The following is a 26,380-nucleotide window of genomic DNA, read 5'->3' as shown; positions in this document are numbered from 1 at the left end:
GAGTTCCTAAATAGCCCATCGGGTAGGATGGGGTAAATGTGTTACAGGGAAGGGGATACTGCATCTCACCATCTGGTGTACCACTCCCTGAAGACCCCTCACGCAGGTGATCCTCCCGCACTGGTACTCCCACAGGAACTGGATCCAAAAACGATGGCCGTATCCTGGCCCCCTGGATGACAGATCCACGGGGACTAGTGGTTGGGACACCTTCTGGTTTCTCACACTAAGCTGATCCAATTACTGAACTGTGTAACACATCTATCGGCAGTGGTATAATTCTTTGAACAATTTTCTCCAAGTTTCCAACATTCCTTTCTTGGGGGAAAAAATTGAATAAAATCATGACCACCCAGCTGATGGCACAATCTGAGAATAAAGGCTTGTAGCATGAGTATACGGTTTCTAGACCCTCGGAGGCACAGACACCAGTCTCTCTTTTTATGAAGGTGAATATCTTTGATGATTTAGGGAAAAGATTGCTGTTGCTCTCGTCATCTACAACCTTCTCATTAACAGATTCCACTCCACCTTTTTCCTATATGGCCCTGCTCTCAACTGGATCACAACTATCTTCTAAAACGTCCCTGCTTCATCTTCCAACCTCCCAGTTGTGTGGTTTCCAACGAGGTTCCATCTTCTCTGAGTGGTTGTTTAATTTATCTGCACATTCTTTCCAATTTTAGACCAGCCTCAAACATCCCGTATATCAGCAAAGATTGACAAGCTAGTTTTGAAACGTAATGTATCTGTACAGCAATACAACACCTGTGCTGAAGGCTTTTGACTACATTTTATATCATTACTATTAGTTACGAATTGGTGCAGTCACACAGGGTGAGACTACTCAAGACTTATCTGCTTGGTATTGGGTAACCCACCTTTTGGTATAGGTCCGTTCTACACAAGTTGGTAGTGTGACTGAGCAGCCAGGCCTATCTCAATAAGGGTAAATGTGAGCTGTACAGATGAAATTAGTCAATACAAGTAACCAAGAAACACTTACACTCAAGGTTTCAGTTATAAATATATATTCATTTATGTAAACATTACTTTTAGTTAAGCAATTTTTAAAAAGGCAATTGTTTGTAACAGTCAAACTTTAGGATCACTTTTCAAAAGTCAATAAAGTTGGTGAATACACTTTGGTTATGCTAATACATTTCTCCTACACCCTGAGGTGACTTCAATAACAAGGATAGTATTGCATTTATGTTAAACACCAATATACTTGTTAGACTGTGTTTCAGCAAGGAAGGGTTAAGGAAAATAGAAAGGTTAGAACATACTTTCTTATGAAGTAAAGACAGTTTGAATCCTCCAATGAAATCCAGGTAAGCCTTTCCCAGCAGTTTAAGGGTTGTCAACAAATTACAACCTTTGAGGCACAATCAATGCCAAAGTCAATGGATTCAAGAGGGGGGCATTTTAGGGAGCCAGGACAGCCAAAGTCAATTGGACAAAGTCTATAGTTCTTATGCACTTCTTGGATACAGCCTTTCACAAAGTTAGTTAACGAAAATCACTGAAGGGAACACAAGCTGTTGGGTCTGTGCAAGGGGTGTTGAAGTCAACTCGAAGTGCAATTCTAAAGGGAGAAAGCATGAATTAAGGCAAGAAGGTAAGTACCCCCAAACCCAAAATGTACCTCTGGTTTGAAGAAACGTTGTCCAGCTGGATTCCGTCTTGCCACAGCCAAGCAGATCCTGGTTCCTTAGCCTCATTTGTGGGGACAAGAGGGAGGACAACTGGATTGCTCCTGTGGCAGTAGTCTGGAAGAACGTTGGCAGCTACGGGCTCTCTTCGATTCAGCAGCACAGTTTCAGCGCCTCGCAAACAGCACAGCTGCAGAACAAATATCTTTCCTTGCTCCCTCAGTCCTGGACTCTGGTGAGGGGACTCTGGATTGGGATTTCATGCTTCTGGAGTGTACTTAGGAGGCTTCTGGAGCTTTTGGCCGGATTCGTTCCGCAGACGACGTTGCACTTGGTTATGGACACTCGACCCCTGGCATTGGGCTTCTGCAAGACTGGAGAGGCACAGCAAGTCAGGGATTGCGCCAAAGTGGAGTCTGTCTGGAGCTTCTCTGTCGATATGAAAGAGGTCAGCACAGCAGCAGGGCTTCACCGGGTAATTCAAGGTCCAGGAGCTTGCAGCGGGCTTCTCTTCGCTGTGTTTTCTTTGGATGTTTCTTCCAGTGGTCGACTCTGCCTGTAGTGCCAAGAACCTTTCCTTTTTAAGCTCGTTCTCACTCATTCACAGCCCTAGGCTGTCAATCGCACAGCATGGTGGCTGTCCTTCCCGGACTGTCAGCCGGCCAATCGGAACTAGTTTTGATCAGGCATACCTAGTTACAAAGCACAGGGGAGTTCCGTGACCCTTCCTCACATCCTGGCCTTCTAGACAAATTGGAGGCAGGTGCAGGCTTCAGGGCTGAAGCCCGCCAAAGGCAAAGCACAAAGGACTCAAACCTGCCTCAACGCACAGAGTAAAAGCCAAGAAAAACCTCACAAACAGAAAATGGCAAAAAAAGAAGACTGGGGCCATTTTGACAAAATGGTCACCCGTGGGTGCTGTACTGCAGCTGAGGGTTCAGCCTGCAGTAAAAAAGCACACTGGTAGTAAAAAGTGAACCACTGCCACCAGCCGTTTAAAGTAGTGAGTGTAACAAAAAACGTTACATGAGAAAGTAGGATAAGGGGCTACTAGGCCACCAGCACTCCACATAAAATGGTGTGTGCTGGACCTACAAAGTAAAAAGATTAGTAAGATCAATTTCACCTTACTACTCTTGGGATATGTAGTTCACCCAAGAAAAGTTATTTAAACCTTCAGAGAAATCCATAGGACTTCTCTGTGACACTGCACTGAAGGTGCTGTGTGTCACTATACAAAAAGATGATGCCTATTGAGTTTGTCAGACTTCTAAAACAGTGAAAAATCAAATCCTAATTAGGGAAAAACACATGAGGGCGAGGAAAATGTCCCACCACTCAGGAGTTAAAAGTAAAAGTCCAGCAAATAAGCTGGGGGTCTCTAAGGTTGAAGGGAATTAGCACAGAAATGAAAATTCTCCCTAACAATTACCCTGATCAATCACCCAAGAAGTCGAGTGGTTGCAGCTGCCGTCCTCTTCCAGCTCGTCTACGGTTCTTTCGTTCCAGTGGTCGACTGCTTTCCAGACCACAAGACTCTCCTTTAAACAGTTTTCTCCCTTTCATTCCAGCCTAGCTGCGACTCACCCAGCAGGTTGGCTGTCCTTGCCGGACAGTCAGCCAGCCAATCACGTCGGAGTGCATTTGGGTCTCCTAGGAGTCTAAGCACAGGGAGTTTTGGGCACCTCCCTCACTTCCTGCCCACCCCAGACACTCGGACGCCAGAGGCAGTCTTCAGTTTTCAAGCCCGCCAAAGACATACAAACAAAGGGACCAAACCTGCTTTGGCGCGCAGAGAGAAAAACTAGAAGGACCTTTCCAAAAAGAATTGGTGAAAAAAGAAGACCGGGACCCTTTTAAATGAAGGAGATTAAGGCGCCATCTTGAAAAACATTTCTTCCGCGATTTTTAGCTACCGGTGTTGGCGGTCGGGAAAAATCATGGTAGCTCATTGTAAAACCACTGCCACCAGCCATTGGGATAGGAAAGGGTAGCATTTGACTGCTACATGAGTTTCTAGACACGGGATACTAGATAACCCCTCCAGCACTCTATAGGAAGATGGTGTGTGCTGGGTCTAGGAATTTAAAAAGACTAGTAGTCAATTTAACCTTACATTCTCTGGAAAACAGTAGTTTATCCCAGAGAACTTATTTAAACCTTTTGGCAGTCTAAAAAGACATCCCTGTGTCACTGCACTGAGGGTGCTGCTTCGGAAACCTTTCTGCATCTGACGTCGAAACGCTGTCCTCGAGGGCCTCCGTCGAGCTGACGTCATCAGATGTTATAAGTAGGACGCACGACGCCCATAGCCTCAGTTCCGTTTTTTCTGTGAACGTGTTCGCTTCGGTGATCTCGGCGCGCCTTCGGTTCTTCGGATTCTTTCGGTTCTTCGAACTTGGTGTTTTGTGAAGATATCATATCTTCGTCTTCTTCTACCCCGCGGTCGGGATTCAAGAAGTGTCGGGACTGTGGTTCCAAGATGTCAATTACGGACCCGCACGACGTCTGCCTCTGGTGCCTCGGCGAGGACAGCGCCACTGATGACTGTGACGATTGTCAGTTGTTAACGTCAAAGGCCTTGCGGAAGCGGAAGAAGCTTTCTGTAAGTAGGGTTTCCAAAGCCCGAAAGTCGAAATCCGCGGGGCTTTCGATCGACGATTCGAGAGGCGACTCTCCGAGACGTCGTGCTAAGTCCAGGGGGGTCTCGGTCCCAGAGTGGTTCCCGCCATTCCTCTGCCTCTTCGAGGCACTCGCGGAAGCGCCGTCACCGGTTGCCTTCCCCGTCCTCGTCCGAGGACTCTGCCAGACGGCGGGTTGCTTATCCCAACAAGCATTCCTCTCCTGCGGAATGGGAGGCGTTTCGTACGGAGATGATGGCAATTTTACAATTGCAGGGGTCTATTCCGTCCGTGCCTTCGAAGGAAGCCGGCAGGGAAAGTGGTAGGGACGCCGCTCGCACGCCTTCGGCGCGATCATCGGGAGCCGTCGAGGTCCTGATCGGACAAGGTGGATCGCTCTAGCCATGCCCGCTCCAGGTCCCGGTCCTCGACGCCCTTGAGACTGGCGGAACCTGTGAGAAGACGTTGACGCTATCTGCGCCATATCGGTTGAAGGACTCTGTCGAGGCTCTGCCTCCGAGGAAGTCATCGATGCCATCGGCGCCGAGGCCGTCGAAGGACACGCTCTGGGCTTCACCCTCGTGGCTTGTGTCGAAGTCGTCGGTGCCACGCTTGACATCAACGCCGATTCCGTCGACGATTCCTTTTGTGGAGGCTTTACCGGAGGTACCCCGCGCATCAGTTGAATCTTAGAGGAAGGCCCTGAAGAAGTCAGTGAGGCCTGTATTTGATCCTTTTTCTGTGCCCTCTTCCAGGGATTTGTTCCAGCCTCTGGATTATATTTCTGAGGTGGAGGAAGGGTCTGAGGAAGGTTTGGTTCCTGATGAGATTCCTGACGACCTATTGTCTGGTCATAGCCAGATGGAAGATCTGCGTCAGTCTTTGCACGACGCCAGTGGTCTGGACACCTCTCTGGAGGTTGAGTTCGGCAGGCCTGAGCCTGGCACGCACGCCGAGTCTTCATACCGACGGCTCATATCGAGGGTGACTGAGTACTTGAGGTGGTCTGCGCCACCAGTGGATTTTCTGCAGGATGATCTGACCAATATCTTGGACCAAGGTCCACCTACTGACCCGTTACTGCCATTCCATATGGCCTTGCAAAGAAGGGTGGTGGCGGCTTGGACTGCTCCCTAAAGTCTCCCGGCAGTGGGTTAGTCGTTGCTGAAAAAGTACCGCCCAGCAAGTGGCGACCCCCGCTACTTGTCCATGCACCCTACTCCGGAGAGTTTGGTGGTGCAGGCTGTTGCAGCCCCAGCAAAGCAGGCGTCGTACCCTACTATCCCTCCTGATAGGGGCGACAAACGTTTTGACGGATGGGCGAAGAAAGTCTTTTCTTCAGGGGATATAGCTTTGAAAGCAGCCACCTCCGTGTGTGCCTTAGCACGTTTCACTCACAATCTGTGGAATTGTGTTTCGTTGGCAGCTGAACATATTCCCGAAGGGGAGGAACGGGCTTTCTTGCCCTTGTTCAGGATGGCAAGGATGCCATGTGTGAATCCGTTCAATCGGGTCTGGACGTGGCAGACTGTGTTAGCCGGTCCATGGCGGCGAGCACCGTGATGTGCAGATTTGCGTGGTTGCGGAAGTCGGGGTTTGCTCCTGATGTACAAGTCCTGCTTCTCAACATGCCCTTTGATGGTGAACATCTTTTTGGCAGCAAGGCTGACTAGAGCGTTGAGAGGTTGCAGACCTCAAAGGCTGCAGCAAAGTCGTTGAGCGCTGCAGTCTGCCAACCTCCGCCTTTTCTTCCTAGGGGACAGCAATGGAGGGGAGGTTCCTTTCGATGCAGCTCCCCTTGATCTAACAAAGATAGAGTTGTAAGTCAAAGGGGCCAACGTAGGAGTACCAGAGGTGGAACAGAGGGTACTCGAGGTGCCAAGGCCGCTCGAACAGTTGCCTCTTTACCCTCAGGCACTGCCGCAGCTGCTTCAGCTCAGTCATGAGGCCATGTCCCATGGTTCGCCGGTTGGGGGAAGGCTGGCACAGCATCTTGTAGAATGGCCTGCCATTACTTCAGATGTGTGGGTTCTGGAGATCATAGCCAACGGCAACTGTCGTCCTTTCCGGCAGAGGCCTCACGACAATCCACCAGGGAATCTCTTTGAACAGTCCGGATCTGCTCCTTGCGCAGGAAATCAAATCCCTGCTGGAGAAAGGTGCCATAGAACTGGTGCCTGTAGCGGAGAGGAACAAGGGATGGTATTCCCCATATTTTTTGATCCCGGAAAAAGACGAAGGATTCAGACCCATCATGGACTTGCGTGGTTTGAACAAGCTCCTCAGGAAGGACAAGTTCAAGATGGTTACTCTCAAGTCCTCCAGGCCCTTCAACTTCAGGACTGGATGGTGTCTCTGGACCTCAAGGACGCTTACTTTCATGTGCCGATTCATGCCAAGAACAAGAAGTACCTGAGGTTTGCATTTGGTGACTCGCATTTTCAGTTTCGGGTCTTGCCGTTCGGATTGACCTCCGCCCCGAGGGTCTTCACCAAGCTCATGGTGGTGGTGACAGCATATCTCAGGAAAGGGGGGATTCGGGTTTATCCCTACCTGGACGATTGGTTGATCAGGGCCCACTCTCCCGAGCAAGTCCTGGATCATCTGTCGGTCACCTGCCACTCCCTTCACAGGCTGGGCTTCTCCCTCAACTTAAAGAAGTCCCATTTGACACCTACCCAGCGGCTCCAGTACATTAAATCAGTGCTCGACACATCCCTGGGGCTGTGTTTCTCTCCCCAGGTGAGGCCTACTCACAAGCTTCAACATGCCCAGAGTCTCCTGGCGTTCGAGTTCTTGAGGTTGCTCGGCCTCATGGCATCCTGCATTCTCCTGGTGCCAGAGGCCAGGCTGCGGATGAGATCTCCGCAGTGGGCTCTCAAGATACAGTTTGTTTGTTTGTTTGTTTATTTGTTATGCGCACCGGACCCTGAGGTAGCAGGGCGCAAGAGACGAGGAGGTTTACAGCTTGGTTACAGAAGTTACAAGTTACAGAACACGCAAGTTACAGAGTAGGCAGTTTTTGTCTCTACAGGTGAGACAAGTACAAGTGCAGATATAGCGCCACCAAACAATCAAATCAATGGCGAGCAAGATAAAAAGGTAGAGTGCAAGTGGAGGTGCGAGAGGTAGAGTGCCATTTATGTTGCATTCTCTGTGAGCCATTTTATGGTATTCTTTCTGAAGTTAGGTAAGGTGAAGTTGTTGAACGTTTGGTCGGATCTAAGTGCAGGAGGTAGGGCGTTCCATAACTGAGCTGCCTTGACTGGGAAGCTGGAACCTCCAATAGTGGTAAATTTAAATCTGGGCACTAGGAGGCAGTTAGAGCTGACTGTCCTTGTAGGTCTGGACGGATTCTTCCTATTGAAGCGTTCTGAGAGGTAGCTGGAGGGCTTTGTTTAAGCATTTATGGATGATGGAGGCAGATTTAAGGTTGATTTTTTCTTGAGTAGAGAGCCATTTGTGTTTACGGCTTATTTCTGATATATGTGCTCTTCTCGGGATGCTTAAGGCTGCTCTAAGTGCATTATTTTGGAGCACTTGAATTCTATTGATGATTTGTTTGGTTGTCCCTATGTAAAGGGCGTTACAGTAATCTAGTGGTCACAGTCCTCCTGCAGGATGTCAGATCACGGTCAGCTGCCGCCCTCGGTCGCCCAGTATCTTCTGTGGTGGGCCGTCGAAGGCAATCTGATGAAGGGGGCTCCATTTTGGCTACCCTGGCCAGAGGTGACGATTGTGATGGACGCATCCCTCACGGGATGGGGAGCTCATGCCAATGAGTTGACAGTCCACGGTCGTTGGTCTCCGTCGGAGTCCAGACTCCATATATATATCTGTTGGAGCTGAGGGCCGTCATGCTAGCCCTGAAGGCTTTTCTGCTGTCTGTGCGGGGGAAGAATGTCCTGATTCTGACGGACAATACAGTGGCCATGCATTACCTCAACAAAAAGTGGGGTGCAGGGTCTCTCCCTCTGTGCAGAGAGGCGATGCAGCTCTGGTTCTGGGCCATCCAGCAGGAAATTTCGATCTCGGCAGTTCATCTGGCCGGAGACGAAAACGAGGCGGCGGATGCTCTGAGCAGGCAGAGCGCGATCTCTCACGAGTGGGAGCTGGCTCAGGAAATTCTCATGGAGATCGTGGCTTTTTGGGGGACCCCACAAGTGGATCTCTTTGCCACCAGTGTCAACCGAAAGTGCGAAAGATTCTGCTCGCGGGAATTTCCTCCAAGTGGAGCCTTAGGAGACGCGTTCGTAGTGGAGTGGTCCTTCCCACTGCTGTATGCGTTTCCTCCAGTCCCAGTAATTCTGCAAGTGCTACGGAGGTTTGTTTCCCGAATGTTTGTCATTGCTCCGGCATGGGCCAGGAGAACGTGGTACCCGGACCTTCTCGACATGTCCATCTGCCCTCTACGCCATCTTCCCTACCGAGACGATCTGCTCTCACGGGAGGGGGGTCAGGTTCTCCATCCAGAGGTCCAGTCCCTCAACCTTCATGCTTGGCTTCCGAAAGGTTGAGGTATAAGGATTGGGACCTCCCTGAAGACGTGATGGAGGTGTTGCTTTCGGCCAGAAGGCCTGCAACCAAGTCCCTGTACCGTTGCCATTGGAGAAAGTTCTGTGACTGGTGCAGGGTTAAGAATGTGGGTCTTTTTTCATGTGCCATTCCTGTGGTTCTGTCTTTTTTGCTTTTGTTAGCCCACAAGGGCCTGCAAGTGGGTACCATTAAAGGTTACCTGGCGGTGCTGTCCATATTGAAGCGCTCGTCTGAGGAGTGTTCTTATTTTAAGATTCCTTTGATTTCTCAGTTTCTGAAAGGGCTGCCAAATGTGTTCCCACCGTCACCTTTCCAGGTCCTCGGTTGGGATTTCAACCTGGTTCTAAAATTCCTAATGGGAGCTCCGTTTGAGCCTTTACATTCTTGTCCTTTGAGACTGTTGACCTTTAAAAATGTATTTAGTTGTGGTTACTTTTGCCTGCAGAGTGAGTGAGTTGCAGGCACAATCCGCTAAGCCACCTTTCACGGTGTTCCATAAGGACAGGGATGTCCTTAGGGTTCGTCCCTCTTTTCTTCCGAAAGTGGTGTCGGAATTTAATTTAAGCCAGAAGGTCATTCTTCCGGTTTTCTATCCTCCTCCGCATCCTGGTAAGGAAGAGGAGAGGCTCCATAGGTTGGAAGTTTCTACATCTCACGCATGTCCCGGGTCAGAGTGGACGATCAGCTCTTTGTAGGACACGCTGGAAGGCGTTTGGGACAAGCTGTTAATAAGCAGACTTTGTCTAGATGGATTATCTTGACAATTTCTGAATGTTACTGCCTGGCGGGTAAGGACCCTCCGGTAGGCTTACGGGCCCATTCTACCAGGGGTGTGGCTGCCTCTACTGCTCTGCAGAGGGGTGTTCCCATTTGTAACATTTGTGAAGTAGCCACATGGGCCTCTGTCTATACTTTTGTAAGGCACTACTCCCTGGATTCCATCCATGGCAAGATTTGGCCTTTGGCAAGGCGGTCCTCTATTCTGCAATTTATTTGGGCATTCTAAAATTCTAAATTCTTTTCCCACTTCCATAAGTTGGTACTGCTTTGGGAGTCTGTCATAGATGTGGAATACGTCAGAGGAAACAATCCCCTCTAAGAACAAGTTACTTTTTTACCTGGTAACGTTCTTTCGATGGGATGTTCCGGCGACGTATTCCACATCGTACCCTCCCAGCCTGCCCCTCTACAGAATTTTTTTACGCGATTGCAGCTTACGTTTCCGCAAGGCTTTCTGTAGTTATAATGGCAGAAGATTGGTGCCACACGTTCTGGGGGAAAAAACAACTGAGGCTACGGGCGTTGTGCGTCCTACTTATAACATCCGATGACGTCAGCTCGATGGAGGTCCTCGAGGACAGCATATCGATGTCATGGACGCAGACGCGACAATTTTCCGAAGCAGCACAGCTGTGATGATTACCTGTCATAGATGTGGAATACGTTGTCGGAACCTCCCATCAAAAGAACGTTGCCAGGTAAGAAAGTAACAGTTTTGTTTCACTTATCACAATAAGAGTTGCATATATATTGAATAAAAAAGCAACACTGAATGAAAACCCTTGTCATGAATAATGTAATGAGTTGGGTCACAATTGCATTCATAACATTGGCTAAAGTATTAAAAAACTATGTGAACTCGTTAATTGCTGTTGCTTCTCGATTTGCTAACTGACTTCAAGCTAGCACATAGCAGTCTTTTTCTTCAACAATATAAAGCATGTTAAAGTAGGTACTCTTGATGAAATAGATATCAAGAGAAAGAATGTATGTGGCAAGACGCCACCTTTTTGTTTAAAAGTAAATGAAAGATAATCTCCCGAGAGAACCACAGTTAGAGGCATATAACTATTTTGTTTTTTCTTGCATCATAAATAGTTTTTTGAATGTTGTTTGTGCTAGATAGTAGTGTAATAACGTAACCTTTCCATCTTTCAGTGTCCCGCACACCAAGTCTTTGGAAGGCCGTATTAAGGAGGAGCTGATTTCTCAGGGCTTGCTCGAGTCCGAGGACAGGCCTGCTGAGGATTCGGAGGACGAGGTTTTGGCTGAACTTCGCAAGCGGCAGGCAGAGCTTAAAGCCCTCAGTGCGCATAATCGGGCCAAAAAGCAGGAATTGCTCAGGTAAGGAAAGCATGGGGAATGCTAGAAAGTCTGGGTGCCCTGATGGGTGTTTTCTGTATGTTGTGTAGGAATTTTAATATTGGAATATGATCCATGTCCATTCATTGTTTACATCGTTGAAAGTCTGTTAAGGCAGTTGTAGTATAACGAAAGATCTACAACATCTGACCGTAGTAACGGACTAACCTGTTACACATATAGGTCTCAGTCAGGTCAAATAGGTACTAGAAAATAATACAGTATTAAAAGAAAATACAGAGCATTTTATAAAAACGGAGGTCTAAAATCACTCACCTCGCCCCACAGCCTAAATATGGGTCCACTATTTCAGAATTTCAGAATGGCGCCCATCATAAATTAACAGGAAGGTGGCATAGGGAACCAAAGCAGGTAAAATACCCTATGCGCCGGCATAGTGTACTAAAGTCATGTCCCACATCGGTTATATAATATGTGGCTTAAACCTTGCGGTCAGGACATAACGCACATAGTTAAGGGATCTAGACGCCATTAACCGCGACACCCATAAGGCAGACAATGGTACGACACATTAATTCTGGCCCTCAGGATATAGCGCTAAAATTAATACAATGTGAAAATGAAATTTATTCTCAAACCATGGGGGGAGGGAGTGGAAAAGAATAATTCCTTCTCAGCGCACGGCTTCCAAAGAATCGTGACCCGCTTGAGCAACACTTAAAGATGCATTTCAGACCCAGGAACAAAAAAGTCCTCGTAGGGAGAATTCTCAGAAATGGGTGAATTCACTTCTACCTTAGAGACCCCCAACTCCTTTTGCTGGATTTAAGAACTTTCTTTAATTTTTATCCTGAAGAGAGTGAGACCTTTTCCCCACTCTCATGTATTTTTCATTAATTTGAACGCTGTTTCTTTTGGTTTTGGAGTCTGACAACATCCATAGGCATCATCTGTTTACATTGTGTCACACAGCACCTTCAGTGCAGTGGCACAGGGAAGTCTTTCAGATTTCCCAGAGTTTTAAATACCTTCTCTTGGATAAACTACTGTTTCTAAGAACAGTGAAGTGAATTTGACTTTACTTACATTTTGTAACTACCCAGCACACACTATCTTACAATAGGGTGCTGGAGGGGTTACTTAGTATCCCCTTTGTCTAGTTTCTTCTATTGCAGCTGCAGTAAAGCACCCATGGGTGCCCATTTTGCCAAAATGGCCTGGTCTTCTTTTTTGCCATTTCTTGTTGGAAAGGTCCTTCTTGAGATTTCTGCGCCCCAGCCCAGGTTTGGTCCTTTTGTTCATTTTGTCTTTGGTGGGGTTCACTGCTGAAGCCCGCCTTTGGCTGCAGCGTGTCTGGCAGGGCAGGAAGTGAGGGAGGTGCACGATACTCCCTGCGCTTAATCCCCCTGGTTACATGAATGCACCCAAAGGTGATTGGCTGGCTGTCCTTGGAGGACAGCCACCCTGCTGTGTGAGTGACAGCTAGACTGAGAATGAATGGGAGAAACCTGCAGAAAAGGTGAGGTCTTTTGCTTGGAAGGCAGAGTCGAAGTTAGTCGGATCAGAGCATACTTTGTTCTTAGAAAAACAGTTGGATTCTTCCAGAGGGATCTTGGCAGTCTTTTATCCCAGCAATAATCGTGGTCAACAATTTAAAACCTGTGAGGGAACAAGCACTGTCAAAGCCAATCTGTTCAGAAGGGGGCTTTTAGGGAGCCAGGACACCCAAAGTCAATGGACTAGTTCAAAGTTCTGATGCTCTTCTTATAAAATGCTTTACATAAAATCAGTAGTTGAGTAGAAGATCACAGCAGCTCAAGAGGAGCCATCTTGAAGAAGCACAAGCTGGAAGGCCAGTGCAAGTAAGTTGACGTCAACTCAAAAGGGGTTATAATGGTACGCCACAAGCTAGGAAGCACCACAATTGCAAAAGGTAGCTGTAACCCAAAATGTGGGGGCCCCCCCCTGCGAGCCATGTTGAGCCCCTACTCCCAAACTCGGCAACAAATCACGGGTCGTGCCACACTCTGGGCCAGCCTAGATTATCACGCTTGCGCAATACGCACAAACGTGCTGCTGAAGGGGTTTGCTGCACACTGCATTAGGAGAAAGATATACATATTTGTTTTAATGCAATATACAGCACACTTTCTGAGAAAAATTGGGTATGAAGCCACAGTTGTTTTGTAGGGTAACACCAATCCAATAAATTCAAGTCACCAACACTGCACAGCAACATTAATGCTTTGCTATTAAAAATGCCATGTCACAATGAAAACATGTCGAACTGGCTGCACAATGTTGACCAGTGTAGACACGTAATAACATTACAGTAAAGCATGCAGGGCCACATTTAGACATACCCAGAATGGTTGCACTAAAATGCCAGTCGACAGGGGAGTTGCTAGGTCTGGAAAAGACCAGGGGCTAAGCTGATGTTGGAACTGTGGGGACTGGGGGCTAGCTAGTCTTTTGGCTGTAGCTCCTGAGATTCTATCCGGGGCTACAACCAAAATATCAGGGGCTATAGCTCCCTTAGCCCCCCCCCTAGCAACGCCCCTGCCAGTCGACGCAATCACAGATTAAAGCCTGCGTCTCCATGGCTTCCGATGACATGGTGGAACTCTTTAAAATCTGCAAGGAACTGGTTAATCCTGTTGCGTCTCTACCCCTCCTGTTCCCACCCAGGCTCTCTGTACAGCTCTGGCCTCTCACTTCTCTGCTAAATCTCAGGACATCCTGTCCTCGATCTCCTCTTCCTCTCTCGGCCCCCTTTGACCATCTCTACCTCTCCTCCTTTTTCCTCTTTCTCTCTGAAAACACCTGACGAGTTTTCTAGACAAGTCAATCTATGAAAGTGTCATCCAAACAGGTGCTCCCCTGCTCCTCCAGAAGCATCAAGTACCATATTGACACCCTCGCTCCAGCCTTGGCTGATTTCTTTAATTACTCTTTTGCCACTGGAACATTCCTCTCTCCCCTTAAGCACGCCCTTGTGCAACCATTATTCACAAAGCCGTCTGCCGATCCTACCTACCCAGAAAACTATTGCGCAATCTCCATCACCCCTTTCCTGGGCAATCTCTTGGAAACGCTTGCCATCTCCCAGCTTACTCTCTACACTGAATCTGATGGTTGTCTCTGTGACTATCGATCTGGCTGCAGAGCTGCCAGAGGCTATGAAACCGCTCTCCTGAACACCTGTGAAGATCTGCTCCCTAACCTTTATGCCAGCATTGCTACTGCCCTCATCCTCCTTCTTTCCCCTGCTTTCGACTCGATCAACCACGCCATATTAATCACCGACCCCCGTGAGAATCTGGGCATCACGGATCAGGCCCTGGAGTGACTGACATCATTCCTCTTGGACCACCCCTTCCCTCCCAGGTCCTTCTTGGTCCCTTTCTCACCGCCACTTCTCTCCACCTGTGGCGTTCCCCAGGGCTCTATCCTCTCACCCTGGTTTTTCAACCTCTACTTGGTAACTTTGGCCCACCTGATCTCTACCTTCTCCTCTAACTTTCAGTGTTATGAGGATGACTCCGCTTTCCTTCAGGCTCCACTCGGCCTCCTGTCCTCTCTCGCTCATTCCTGACTGTCTATCCACGATTCAGGATTGGTGCACCTCCAACGATCTCTGCCTTAATGCCAGTAAGACGGAGAGCCTTCTCATTGGGGCCCCTGCTCCTGCTTTCCTTCTCTCTGCGGCCGCCCGCCTTGGGCCCTCTTCCTTTGCCTTCCTGCGAGGCAAAAAACCTTGGTGTCCTCTTCAACGTCACTCTCTCTTTCTCTCCTCACATCTCGGACGTTACCAAGAAGTTCCACTACCAGCTGCTCCTCCTCAAAGGGACTCTTCCTTTTCTCACTCAACCAGAAGCTCACTGTCTCCAGAGCCCTGGTTCTCTCTAGGCTGGACTACTGCAACAGGCTCTGTCTCAATCTGCCTTCCTCTACTCTCCGTCATCTGCAACTAATCCAGAACAGGACTGCAGGACTTATCCTTGGCCTCAAGCCCAGGGATCGTATCTCTCCAGTCCTGAAATCTCTCCATTGGCTCCCAGTGGCTGCAAGGATCAAGTTCAAGACCCTTTGCATTGTCCACAAGGCTTTCTGGAGCTGGAGCACGCACTACATCCAACGCTCTCTTCCAAAATACCTTCCTTCTCAAGCCCTTGACTCGGCTACCTCCAACTCTCTAAGGGTTAGACGCTTCTCCAGGCAGAGAGTGGGGATAGATCTCTCTCCCCTCTGCTCGTGCCTCCCTCTGGAATGGCCTCCCTGCCCCTCTCACACTTGAGCCGGACTACCTGAAATTTCGGAAGCAGCTCAAAATGTTCCTCTTCTCCTGTTTTCTCTCTCTCCCTCTCCTGCTGACCTACCGGTCTGCTGTACCAACTGGTTGCTTGGCTACCCTCAGAGTCTCTCTGAGTCCAAGCTCTTTCTTGATCGGTCACCCTTGCACTGTCTCCGAGCCTACCATGCACTTAGGGGCTGTAACTGTAACCCTGCAGTCCCTTGTTCTCCTTATACTACACATAGCCGCGCTGCCCTGGCTGCACTCACTCGGAGCATTGCTGCCTTGTTTTCCCCTCCCATCTCCCTTGCATTTCCCACTCCCTTTCTCCCTTGCACTTCTCGCCCTCGCACTTGCACGATCTGAATGACAATAGGCCTAGTAAGATCGGTTGTCTTGTCCTCCCTCTATATTCCTTCCCTTGTCTTGTCGTGCCTAGAAACACTTGTGTACAAACAAGTTATAAATGACTTCTATCATGTTATGTTATCACAGATGCCCAGAAAATATACAGTGCCAAAGTAGGAAATGGCTAGACTGGCAGCTCCCAAATGCTAATCTAGCCAGGTAATTACACTTACCAGGACTGCTTTATCAGAAATGTCTAGTTAAAGAAAGTCATACCAAACTGAGGAATGACTAGACTGGATGCACCCAAAAACCTCTCTAGCCACTAATACCACATATCATGCCTGCTTTGCTTGGACATGGACAACTATTAGGATTTATGGCACAATCCTGCCTCCCTGCACATCCACTCTCCCGCCCACACCCTACCCCAACCTCCAAAATCAGCTGCTTGGCCCAGAATTACCTCCACGTCTCTCTTCCTTGTCCCAGAGCCTACGTATGAGGCTCCTTGCCTCATAAGTACTGGGACGAGGAAGAGTGGGACTAGGAGTAATGAAGATTGCAGGTAGCTAAGTCAGGCATTACCTCCATGTACCTCTACCGTATCCCAGTACTTGTGTATGAGGCAGACTGCCTCATACACAAGTACTGCCTCATACCTAAGTTCTGGGATGAGGAAGAATAGGGCTAGGAGTAATGAAGATTGCCAATAAGTAATCGAGGCATTAAACACAAGCAGTGACGCAACACCATTGAGTTGACTGGGCTTCATCACTCCCCCCGTGAAATTTTGGGCTATGTTGACTCTACCTGGCTGACCTTTAGAGCAGTTGCTGGACACAATGGGACACAGATGTTAAATGGCACCTGGGTTTCACTGTTAACAAGGGCCCAGCAATTACCAACATAAAGCATTTCACTGTTAGTACCTTCATGCAAATGCCAAATTTTTTAGACATGGGCATTTGAAATAGTGATGTGGGTTTAGTACTTGCATGCCAGGGGAGTGATTGGAAGGGTAAAGTGGGAACAGGAGACTGCTCATTCTCACAGCAGTCCATAAGTGGGTACTTTCAGACTTAAAGGAGAGAGTTAACTGCTTGTAACATTGAAGCTGCAGTTGAATAGTCTCATTAAAATGCGTAAAGAAGTTGGATGGCCCCACACAAATAGGTTTGCCCCTCCCCATCGCCCGTGAAGTTAGCGCGTCTCCCAACATTTGAAGGGTTAGCCCCCCGAAATGTAGGTTTGGTTGCGCCCCTGAACACAAGCACATACACCATTCACCATATACACACACGCACACTCAGCCATCCATACATTTAAATGTGCACCCTTTCACCATACACTCAGACACGCAAACGTCATGGGGTTGAGGGGAGCCCTATTACTTTAAAAAGAAATTGGGGCTCATTACGGGTCCGGCGGTAACTATGCTGGTGCTAATGGCGCGTTGCCGCCGGACCCCTAAAAAATTACGGGAAGTCGGGCACCGGTAATTTCGTTAATCTCCATTCGGGAATGGGGACACAGAAGCACCGGCACCATTGTTAACAGTGCCGGTGCTTCCGTGACGGGTCTGACAACTGTGGCCGCTGTGCCCGGCTGGGTCAGACCTGTCTGGCATGGCGGCCCTGGCAGGCAGACTTGTAATATGCCGGTCCGGAGTCAACCGGCATGGTCAGAATGAGCCCCATTGTTTCTTTTTGAAGTCACTCTGACTTCATTAAAAACTAATTTCCTTTAAGGACCGAACCATAATGGAAACTATTTCTCTTTGAAGTCATAGGGCTCCCCTCCACCCCATGACATGGGAGCCTCTAGCCTAGGGTCTTCCATGTCATGGAATTGGAGTTTTTTTTCTGCAAGTGGGGCCCCCCCCCTCGCAGGACATGTGCTGGCGGGGCCCCTGTGCTGCGGGGGGCCCCTGTTACACCAGTGCCCAAGTCCCACAGTAGCTGAGAACTGAAGAATTTGTTGCAGCTGGATGCTTTCCTGTTGCAGTGGAGCAGCCCCTTGTTCCTGGTCCTTGGTCGTGGTGACTAAAGGGAGGACACCTGGCAGGCTATTGCAGCAGCACTCGAGAGAGAGGGACTCTCCAGCAATGGATTCTCCTGGATTCAGCAGCCTTTTGTGGTTTTTGTCACCCTTTTCTGTGCGCCAAAGCAGAACGAACAGCTCTGGTTAGACGTTGCTTGATCTCTCGGTCCTGGACTTTGGTGAGGGGACTCTGGATGAAGATTTCTTGCTTCTATAGGGTCCTATGGCTGCCTACAAAGTTTCGCCCAGATTCGCACTTCCGGGTGTCATGCATACTGGACATTTTACCTCTGGATCTGGAACTCCGTCTGTACGCAGAACGGGTTATGCTCATAGAACTGCTAGACCGTTTTATTCGAGATGGAGGTTGTTTGATGTATTACCAGGAAAACGACGTCTGCATTATTCACGTCGTTGAATTCACGTGATTCAGGTTAGTCACGTGTTTTACGGCAGAATGTTCATAAGCAGCATGGATACGTGGCTCGCTGCTTCTGATTGAACAATTTGGCATCTTGGTAGCTGAACTTTTCATCTGCGTCCTCGCATCCCGTCAGTTGCTTCCTTGGCCTTCGACGTGTTCCTTCACACGCGATCTCCTGTATCTGCCTTCAGCAGGTTTTGTTAGCGTGTCTTCTCACACGCGGGTTCCTGTTTCATTTGTATGCGGTTTTCCTGTCCGCGTGTAAGTTTCCGCTTTCAATCCCACGCGAACTCTGGAACTCTTCAAGCGCGGCTGTCCTGGCTGCGTGTACTTGGTTCGCGTGTAAAATCACACGCGGACGCTGGAACTCTTCAAGCGTGGCTGTCATGGCTACATGTACTTAGTCTGCGTGTATCCAGCACGTGGTTGATTTGAACCTGTGAGGAAATGGTGGACTCATTTCAATTTTGTTCTGTTCCTGGTGGGAAAGGAAGGTGTATCTACAACATTTTTTTGAAGGTGTCTGTGCACAGAGCTATGGACGCTATCCCGTGGTGCACCAACCCGGTATCTAGCGAGAGCCTCGTGCCGTTCGGGATAAGTCTCCCTTACTAACCTTCCCTCCTTTGTCGTTGTTTTTTTTCCTGGATTTCTTCATTGACTTTGGTGAATATTCCAGTTCTAAGCCTACAGGTTAGTGTTGGAATTTGGATTATTGCCATTCTATCAGAGAGGTTAGTTGAGATAGTTTCTGATTATGCTTTATTTTTCCTAGGCTGCCTTCCTAATACTCTCCCACGCCCTTTCCAGTGATCCTTCTCTCTGCCTGTTTTACCAGTCAGAGAGCTGTATCATTTGGAAGGTCTAAATTGACATCACTTCTATCAAATCGTGTGAATTCAAGGATCCGGAAGACCCCTATCAATTGTATCCTTTTTGGTTACCGTATCCTTTTCATAAGATACTTTGGGGATTTATGACACTGGGTCAGGAGTCCCCGGGCATTGGGATTCTGCAGCTTAGGAAAGTCAGTGCGAGTCGGGGGGTTGTGCCAAAATGAAGCTTGTCTCAAGGCTAGTTGGTCCCACCAGCCGAAGGGAGGAAGTAGTCTCGTACGGGTCTTCCCAGTCGATACGAAAATGGGGTCTGCACGGCTGCAGAGCTTCACTTTGCGTTCAAGGTGTGTGCTGCTGGCATCTCGCCACTTCTACTTCGGATGTTGTCCTCCAGTGGTCGACTCTGTCTCTATCCCCAAAAACTTCACCTTTTAAGCAAGTTCCCATTTATTCACAGCCCTAGGCTGTCAATCACCCAGCATGGTGGCTGGTTTACCGGCCAATCAGAGCTGGTCTCACTGAGGCACACCTAGATACAAAGGACAGAGCAGTATCGGGACCCTCCTTGACATCCTGCCCTTCCAGACACACTGGAGCCTGGGCGTGCTTCAGCACTGAAGGCCGGCAAAGGCAAAATACCCAAAGGACTCAAACCCGATTCAAACAGAGTAAAAACCAGAAGGAACTAACTGACAAGAAATGGCGAAAAAAGAAGTCCTGGTCCATTTGGGGAAAATGGTCACCCATGGGTGCTGTACTGCAGCTGGGGTATCAGCCTGAAGGCACAAGGTAGTAAAAAAGAATCCACTGCCACCAGCCATTCAAGTCAGTTAGTATAACAGAATAAGTCAGTTAGTGTAACAGAATATTACATGAGAAGTGGGAAAAAGGAGTTACTATGTTACCCCCCAGCACTCGTAGGGTGGTGTGTGCTGGAGCCACAAAAGAAAAGTAAGACAGGAGTCATCTTACTATTCTTGAGCAGTAGTTCATCCAAGAAAATATAGTTAAAAATTAAGAAAAGTCCAAGGGATTTCTCAGTGGCACTGCACAAAAGGTGATGTGTGTCACAATGCAAAACGCAGATGCCTATGGAATTTACCAGACTCCATTAAACAATAAAGAACACAGAAATTCTAGTCAGAAAAAACACATGAGAGAGTGAGAAAAAAGTCCCACTCACTCAGTTAAATTTTTAAAGACATGAGTCCAGCAAAAGAGCTGGGGGTCTCTAAGGCTAAAGGGAATTATCACAGAAATGAACATTCTCCCTAACAGTTGTGCATCTAGTTTCCTTCCTCATCTGGTTCTGCTACAAATGTTGCTGGGTTTACAGTCCTGCATCTTACTTTTTTGATTGCTGGATTCGAGATAATCACCTCGCATCAGGAAGCTCTCTGGTTAGTTATCGTACCCTTGGGCCTATCGAGGATTGCAAAAAGGGTGTGCTACACTTAGTGTGGTACTATGCCCCATAGTAATACTTGCTGACTTCTCTACCCCAAACGCGGCAGCAGCCAGACCTTGCTCACAAGGGTAATGTCAACTCATTATTGGGTCTAAGCGTTGTGAGAAACCTGAAGGTGTCTCACCTGCTAGTCCTGGGGATCTGTCATCCAGGTGGCCAGAACATGGCCATCTCTTTTTGATCCAGTTCCTGGGGGTGGACCAGTGTGGGAGGATCACCTGGGTGAGGGGTCTTGTGGAAGTGGGACACCGGATGGTGAGACGCAGTATACCCTTCACTGTAACACCTTTACCTCTTCCTACCTAGTAGGATACTTGGGAGCTCACTTCCCCTCCCCATCCGCCCTTTCCCAACAATAACATTCACGGACAGCTCACTGTGAGGGAAAACGGAACACCCGAGCCGTATACCTGACATGTCCCAATGTCAGACAACTACTGATCATTACACACCTGACTTCCATCACACTTCCCCACACAGATAAAAAGCAGAGCACGAAAGCACACTCTGAGCAAAGCAAAGCGCACACAGAAGCAGCAGTTCCAAGATGGAAGTTTAATACAAGGTGAAAGTCGGCAAGACCGGAGAGGATGGGAAGTGACATTAACCTTTCAAACGAAAGATTGTTTTCCTTTCTTGCATTTTTATGAAATTAAGACCAGGAATCAAGGCTGAACAATCCTGCATTGTGTGTGTGGGGGAGGTTCCTCGGGCTCTGCCGCGTCTATAGTCAAGGCGGGGAAAATCGTTTGCCGCTGTGGTACTGTCCTTGACTCCTACAACAAAGCAGCGCCAGCAAAGTCTGCACAGCTGGTGAGTTGGAGAGACGATACCAGACTGGTGTGTTGAAGCCAAGGTTGCAAGCGTCAACATTGTATAGTGAAAACTGAAGAAAACAGTGTTTGAAGCGTATATGGCAAGCGACGCAAACACAATTAAACAGATGAGTGATTGAACTTTGTAGGCAAGATATGATACCGCAAATGGAGTGGTCCGTCGCCACGTGGGTGCTCATTCGAAAGTCTCTGTTGGGTATCCAGCTGAAAGGTGGCAAATGTGAAGTGTGAAAGAATTGTGAAATCGAAGTGGTCCTGCAACGGGTAAAGCAAAATCCTGTGCACATTTGAAAGTCTTCATTAGTTGATGAAAAAGTGTATGAAGTTGGTCTGAGCCCCGGCGGAGGGAGACTAATTGAACATTGTGTTTGAAAAAGGATCTGAGCCCGACTGAGGCGGATCTGAGATCTGGGGCAGATCTGAGCCCGACTGAGGGGTATGCGAGATCTGAGCCCGACTGAGGGGTATGCGAGATCTCAGCCCGACTTGAGGGGTATGCGAGATCTGAGCCTGACTGAGGGGTATGCGAGATCTGAGCCTGACTGAGGGGTATGCGAGATCTGAGCCTGACTGAGGGGTATGCGAGATCTGAGCCCGACTGAGGGGTATGCGAGATCTGAGCCCGACTGAGGGGTATGCGAGATCTGAGCCCGACTGAGGGGGATCCGGGGTGAACAGTGAATCACCATAGAAAGTGATGCCTGAAAGAATATCATGCGAGAAATTGGATGCATACATAATTTACGAACATTGTGTTGAGAGGATCTGAGCACAGCTGAGGGGGATTCTAGGTGAAAGTGAATTTTCTAAGAAATGTAGTACTTCTGAAAATCTGAAAGAGGAAAATAACATCTTGTTTGTTGCATCAGGCTCCCTGAATGAAGAGACTCTGAAAGGCAAAGAGACCTGGGCATGGAAGGCCTTGATGCTAATGATTGACCTGTATCCTCATGCTAGAGAAGCCAGAGACTGTGCTATGCTCGAGTGTACCACCTTGTCCCGTGCTAAAAACATGGAGAATGGAGGCCAACGGCCTGAACATCCTGACATATCATTTTGTGAACGCTTCTTTCTTTTTCATAACATTGTTTCCCCCACTATTTGTATTTAAGGATTGGCAATAGGTTTATTAGTATAGGCCCTTTTATTATGACAAGACACCACTAGGACTGTGTTATTTGTTGATGGTCGTAGCTTGCTCCCATCTATAGATTTAAGATTAGATGGGCATTTTTCCAACACTTTTCTGAAGTTCGATAAACACCCTTGAACTGTGGCCGCTTGTGTCTTACTGATGATACCATGCTTTTCTTACAGCGTCCACTATAATAAGCCAAGGGCGTGTGTCCTAGGGTAGTCTTCTGTTTGAATACCGCAGTCATTCTCACTCCGTTGGAGTGTGAGAACACAGTTTTTCACTGTAGTCTGGAATCCCGACTACTGGAGCTGTGCATATTGCTTTCTTCTGCTCTTCAAATATATCAGTAATTTCGTGTCCATACCAACTTGCCATTCCCCTTCTGTGCTTCTTTGAGTCTGCTTAACAAAGGTCTTGTTTATGTGCTATAGTGAACCCATGCTCTGCAATAATTGGAGGCCTAGAAACTGCTGCATCTCTCTCACTGTCTTTGGCATCAGCGTTCTGCGTATCGCCTCTGCCCTTTCTGGAGTCACCCTTCACCCGTTCTGGGTTATGTACGGAAAGCATGGTATTGAGCACTAGACGGGCACAATGGATACAAGTTTCGAACTATTTAGTATTTTGGTTAGGTTGGTAGAATTCCTACCTGGAACTAACCCTAGTATGGGAGTAGTCTCGACCATTAAACAAATAACAAACAAGTCCAAGTCAGTCTAGTCAAAATAAAAAGACCTTACTAAGAAAACCTAACCTTGCCCTCCTTCTCAAAATGACAAATGTGTTAAGGGAATACAAAAGGAAAATAGTGTCTCAAAGGAAATGTAAGAATGGCCTACATAACAACTCCCTTCCCCACGTTCAGCCCCACAGGGTCTAGAGAGTTTCTTAAAAAGGATAGGTGGATGGCACAGTTCTGTCAGTCCTGCGCACTTTGGCTTACTCGTACATTTCAACTGTTCAGTCTTGGGCTTCAAACTTCTGGTAGTTCAATCACTTCCTTAGGCTTAGTCTGCCTCTTGAGATTGAGTCGTTCTGCTTCGGGGGGGTGGGGGGATATTGGGGGTCCTTGGGATCTTCCTGGAGCTTCGGTCCCGCTTACAGACATTGCACTCGACTAAGGATTTCTCGACCCCTGGCACTCAGTTCTAGCAGCAGCAAAGAAGAACAGCCAGTTGGGGAAGGTCCTCCAGCAAAGTTTGTGTCTGGGTTAGTTGGTCTCACTAACCCAAGAGGAGAAGTTGTCCTTTCCGGATCTTCTCTTGTCGATTAGGAAAAGCAGTTTAAGCACAGCAGCAGGGCTTCACCGGGCAGTTCAACGGTCTAAGACGATGCAGCAAGCTTCTCTTGATTCCTCCTTCGGATGTTTCTTCCAGTGGCCGACACCGTCTTGAGTCCAAGAAGCCTCACATTTTATGCAGGTTTCTCCCGCTCATGCACAGCCTAGCTGTCACTCACACAGCAGGGTTACTGTCCTGCAAGGGCAGCCGCCAATCGGCACTGTGTGCATTCAGGTTACCCTGGAGATTGACAGGGGAGTTTCGGGCACCGTAGAGCCAGAGGAGGGTTTCAGTACTAAAGCCGGCCATAGGCAAAACTAACAAAGGGGTTAAACCTGGTTTGACGCACAGAGTAAAACCCAAGAAAGACCTCGCAAACCAGAAATGGCGAGAAAAAAAAAAACTGGCCATTTTGACACAATGGTCACCCATGGGTGCTATACTGCAGCTGAGGATTCGGTAAAAAAGCACAATGGTAGGAAAATTAAACCACTGCCACCGGCCATTTAAAGTAGTGAGGGTAACCTAATTTTTTTACATGAGTAAGTAGGAAAAAGGGGCTACTAAGTAACCCCCCCCCCCCAGCACTCCACATACGATGGTGTGTGCTGGACCTACAAAGTCAATTTCACTTTACTATTCTTGAACTGTAGTTCACACAAGAAAAGGTATTTAAACCGTCTGACAAATCTAAAGGATTTCTCTGACACACTGCACTGAAGGTGCTGTGTGTCACCATACAATAAGTAGATGCCTATAGAGTCTGTCAGACTCCAAAAACAAAGGAAACATATAATCCAAATCGGATCAAAATACACGAGTGAGTGAGAAAAAAGGCTCACTCACTGCAGGGTTGAAATTAAAAAGTCCTAAAGTCCAGCAAAAGAGCTGGGCGTCTCAAAGCTTCAATGGAATTAACACAGAAATGAGAATTCTCCCTAACACTACCCTTCCCCAGGTTTATATTTGGTATCTTTTCTCTGTCGAAGACTTTCAAAACTGCAAGGATTTTACATAGACCTCTGCATGACCACTTCGACCTCCTACAATTCTGCAATTCTCAATTATCATCTTGCAACACCAATACTACTTTGTATTTCTTTTGCACCAATGCCTCTTGGTACTTGTAGTTCTTATTCTCTTAGTTTTCCCTCTTGGCTTTTTTCAAAGTTCATATACTTTGCCCTCTTGGCATATTTAGAGTTCACATACTTTGCTTTTCTCTTATTCAACTTTATTTCCTTATTGCAGTTACTTTCTTTGCTTTGGTTCTTGCTATTTCTTTCAACGCTCATAACATTTCAGAGGCTTTAGAATGTGCGAGAACCACTGTTACTTTGTATCCTTTCCTTTTACAATTGAGCAATTGTCTTTTCCATTCGCGTTTTATCAGCAACACAGCCATTCTCTGTGGCACTTCCCTATAATGTATTCTCACCCAATGTGTAATACTCATGTTAATGTCACTTCATTGTCTGATCGATCATCTTGGAATAATTTCTCATCTGTCATGTCCCTCAGTCTGTATCCTACCCCTACTGCACTCGCTGTCCTCGAGGATCGTCCTGTGTTGTCTGTCACATGCAATATTATCGTCTCATTTCTCACTTTGGCTGCCTCAGTTTCTTTTGGGATCACCTTTCCTTCCTTCTCATCTAAGGGGTTGTAGGTCAACTGGTGGAATCTAAATGGTCGACAGGCCAAATGGTCGACACCAAAAGGTCGACAGGTCAAATGATTGAATGTTTTTTCCACTTTCTTTTTTTTGGGGGGGAGAGGGGGGGTCCCCCCTCCAACCCCCTTTTTTTTGCTAAAAACCCCTTTTCTTCCCTAAACGTCGACCATTTGACTAGACACCCATCTAAGGCAATCTCTGGTCTGAATAAGAACTAACTCGTTCAGTATTCATAGCGGCCTCCCCGGTATCCTTGGAAGTCATGCAATTAATACTTCCAACCTATATGAAAAATGTTCAATGTCTACTTCCACCCCCCTCTATACCGTCTGCCCATAAGCAGCTTGCAGCGTTCCCTCACGTTCATGTAATAAATTCCTGGTATCGAGCACACTATCCCCTTCCAAAAATGGAAAGCAGATTTAGGCAGAAACAACGCGGCATTGCGGAAAACAACCGCGTTGTTTCTGCCTGAATCTGCTTTCCCATTTGGGGCTACTACAGCTGGCTGGCTTTTCCTTCATTAGTGCCGCAAAAGCAAAAGCCAGCACAGGAGGGCATCCATTTCACAAAATGGATGCGCCCATGTGCTTGCTTTTGCGAATTTTGAGCTTGAATAGCTCAAAATTTTACATAGGAAGTTTTAAAAAAGAGAATGCTAGTATTTTTTTTTTTTTTTTATGTTGCCTATCTATTTTTTAAATAAATTTTTTTACCAGACCATACCTTTAAATCATCTTTATCCATTTTCTGCCCCAGTATATATTGAGCTCGCCCACCTACCTTCTCCTGTAATGGGAACTGCGATAGTCTCCCTCCTCCGTCTTGTCCCCCTTCTTCTTTAGTGGCTGTGAATGCCCTTGCCATCCCTGTGCTCATCGTCTGTGTCTCGCGTCCCCCCCGTCCCCCGCGGGATGCATCGGTCACCCTTTGACATCTCCCTCTTCTCTGCCCATGCCTTTCTCATTTTCCCCCCTACTGTGTCTCTGTCTAGGCTCACTTCACTGGAGCGGTAAAGTGTTTCCCTCCTTATTGTCCTCACTCCCTTGTGAGTCTGTCTGACCCCATGGTTCCGAGTCTACCGTCACTGTCCCCCTGTCTGTTGTCACTGAATCTGTCTCCT

At 47.8% G+C, this 26,380-nt stretch overlaps 1 protein-coding gene across 2 annotated transcripts in view; it reads left to right on the top strand.

The window, feature by feature from the left end:
- Positions 1 to 26,380, top strand: part of TADA3 (transcriptional adaptor 3) — a 184,461-nt gene that overhangs the window by 99,796 nt on the left and 58,285 nt on the right. For both annotated transcript variants that reach the window (XM_069643254.1, XM_069643255.1), the window contains exon 8: positions 10,751 to 10,936. In XM_069643254.1, the coding sequence (XP_069499355.1) occupies positions 10,751 to 10,936 (186 nt within the window). The remainder of the gene's footprint in view (positions 1 to 10,750; positions 10,937 to 26,380) is intronic.

Source organism: Ambystoma mexicanum, chromosome 2p (assembly GCF_040938575.1).
Source record: "Ambystoma mexicanum isolate Mex_15411 chromosome 2p, UKY_AmexF1_1, whole genome shotgun sequence".
In the NCBI taxonomy this organism is placed as follows: Eukaryota; Metazoa; Chordata; class Amphibia; order Caudata; family Ambystomatidae; genus Ambystoma; species Ambystoma mexicanum.
The sequence above is the reverse complement of the archived record's forward strand: the minus strand, read 5'-3'. Positions and strand labels throughout refer to the sequence as shown.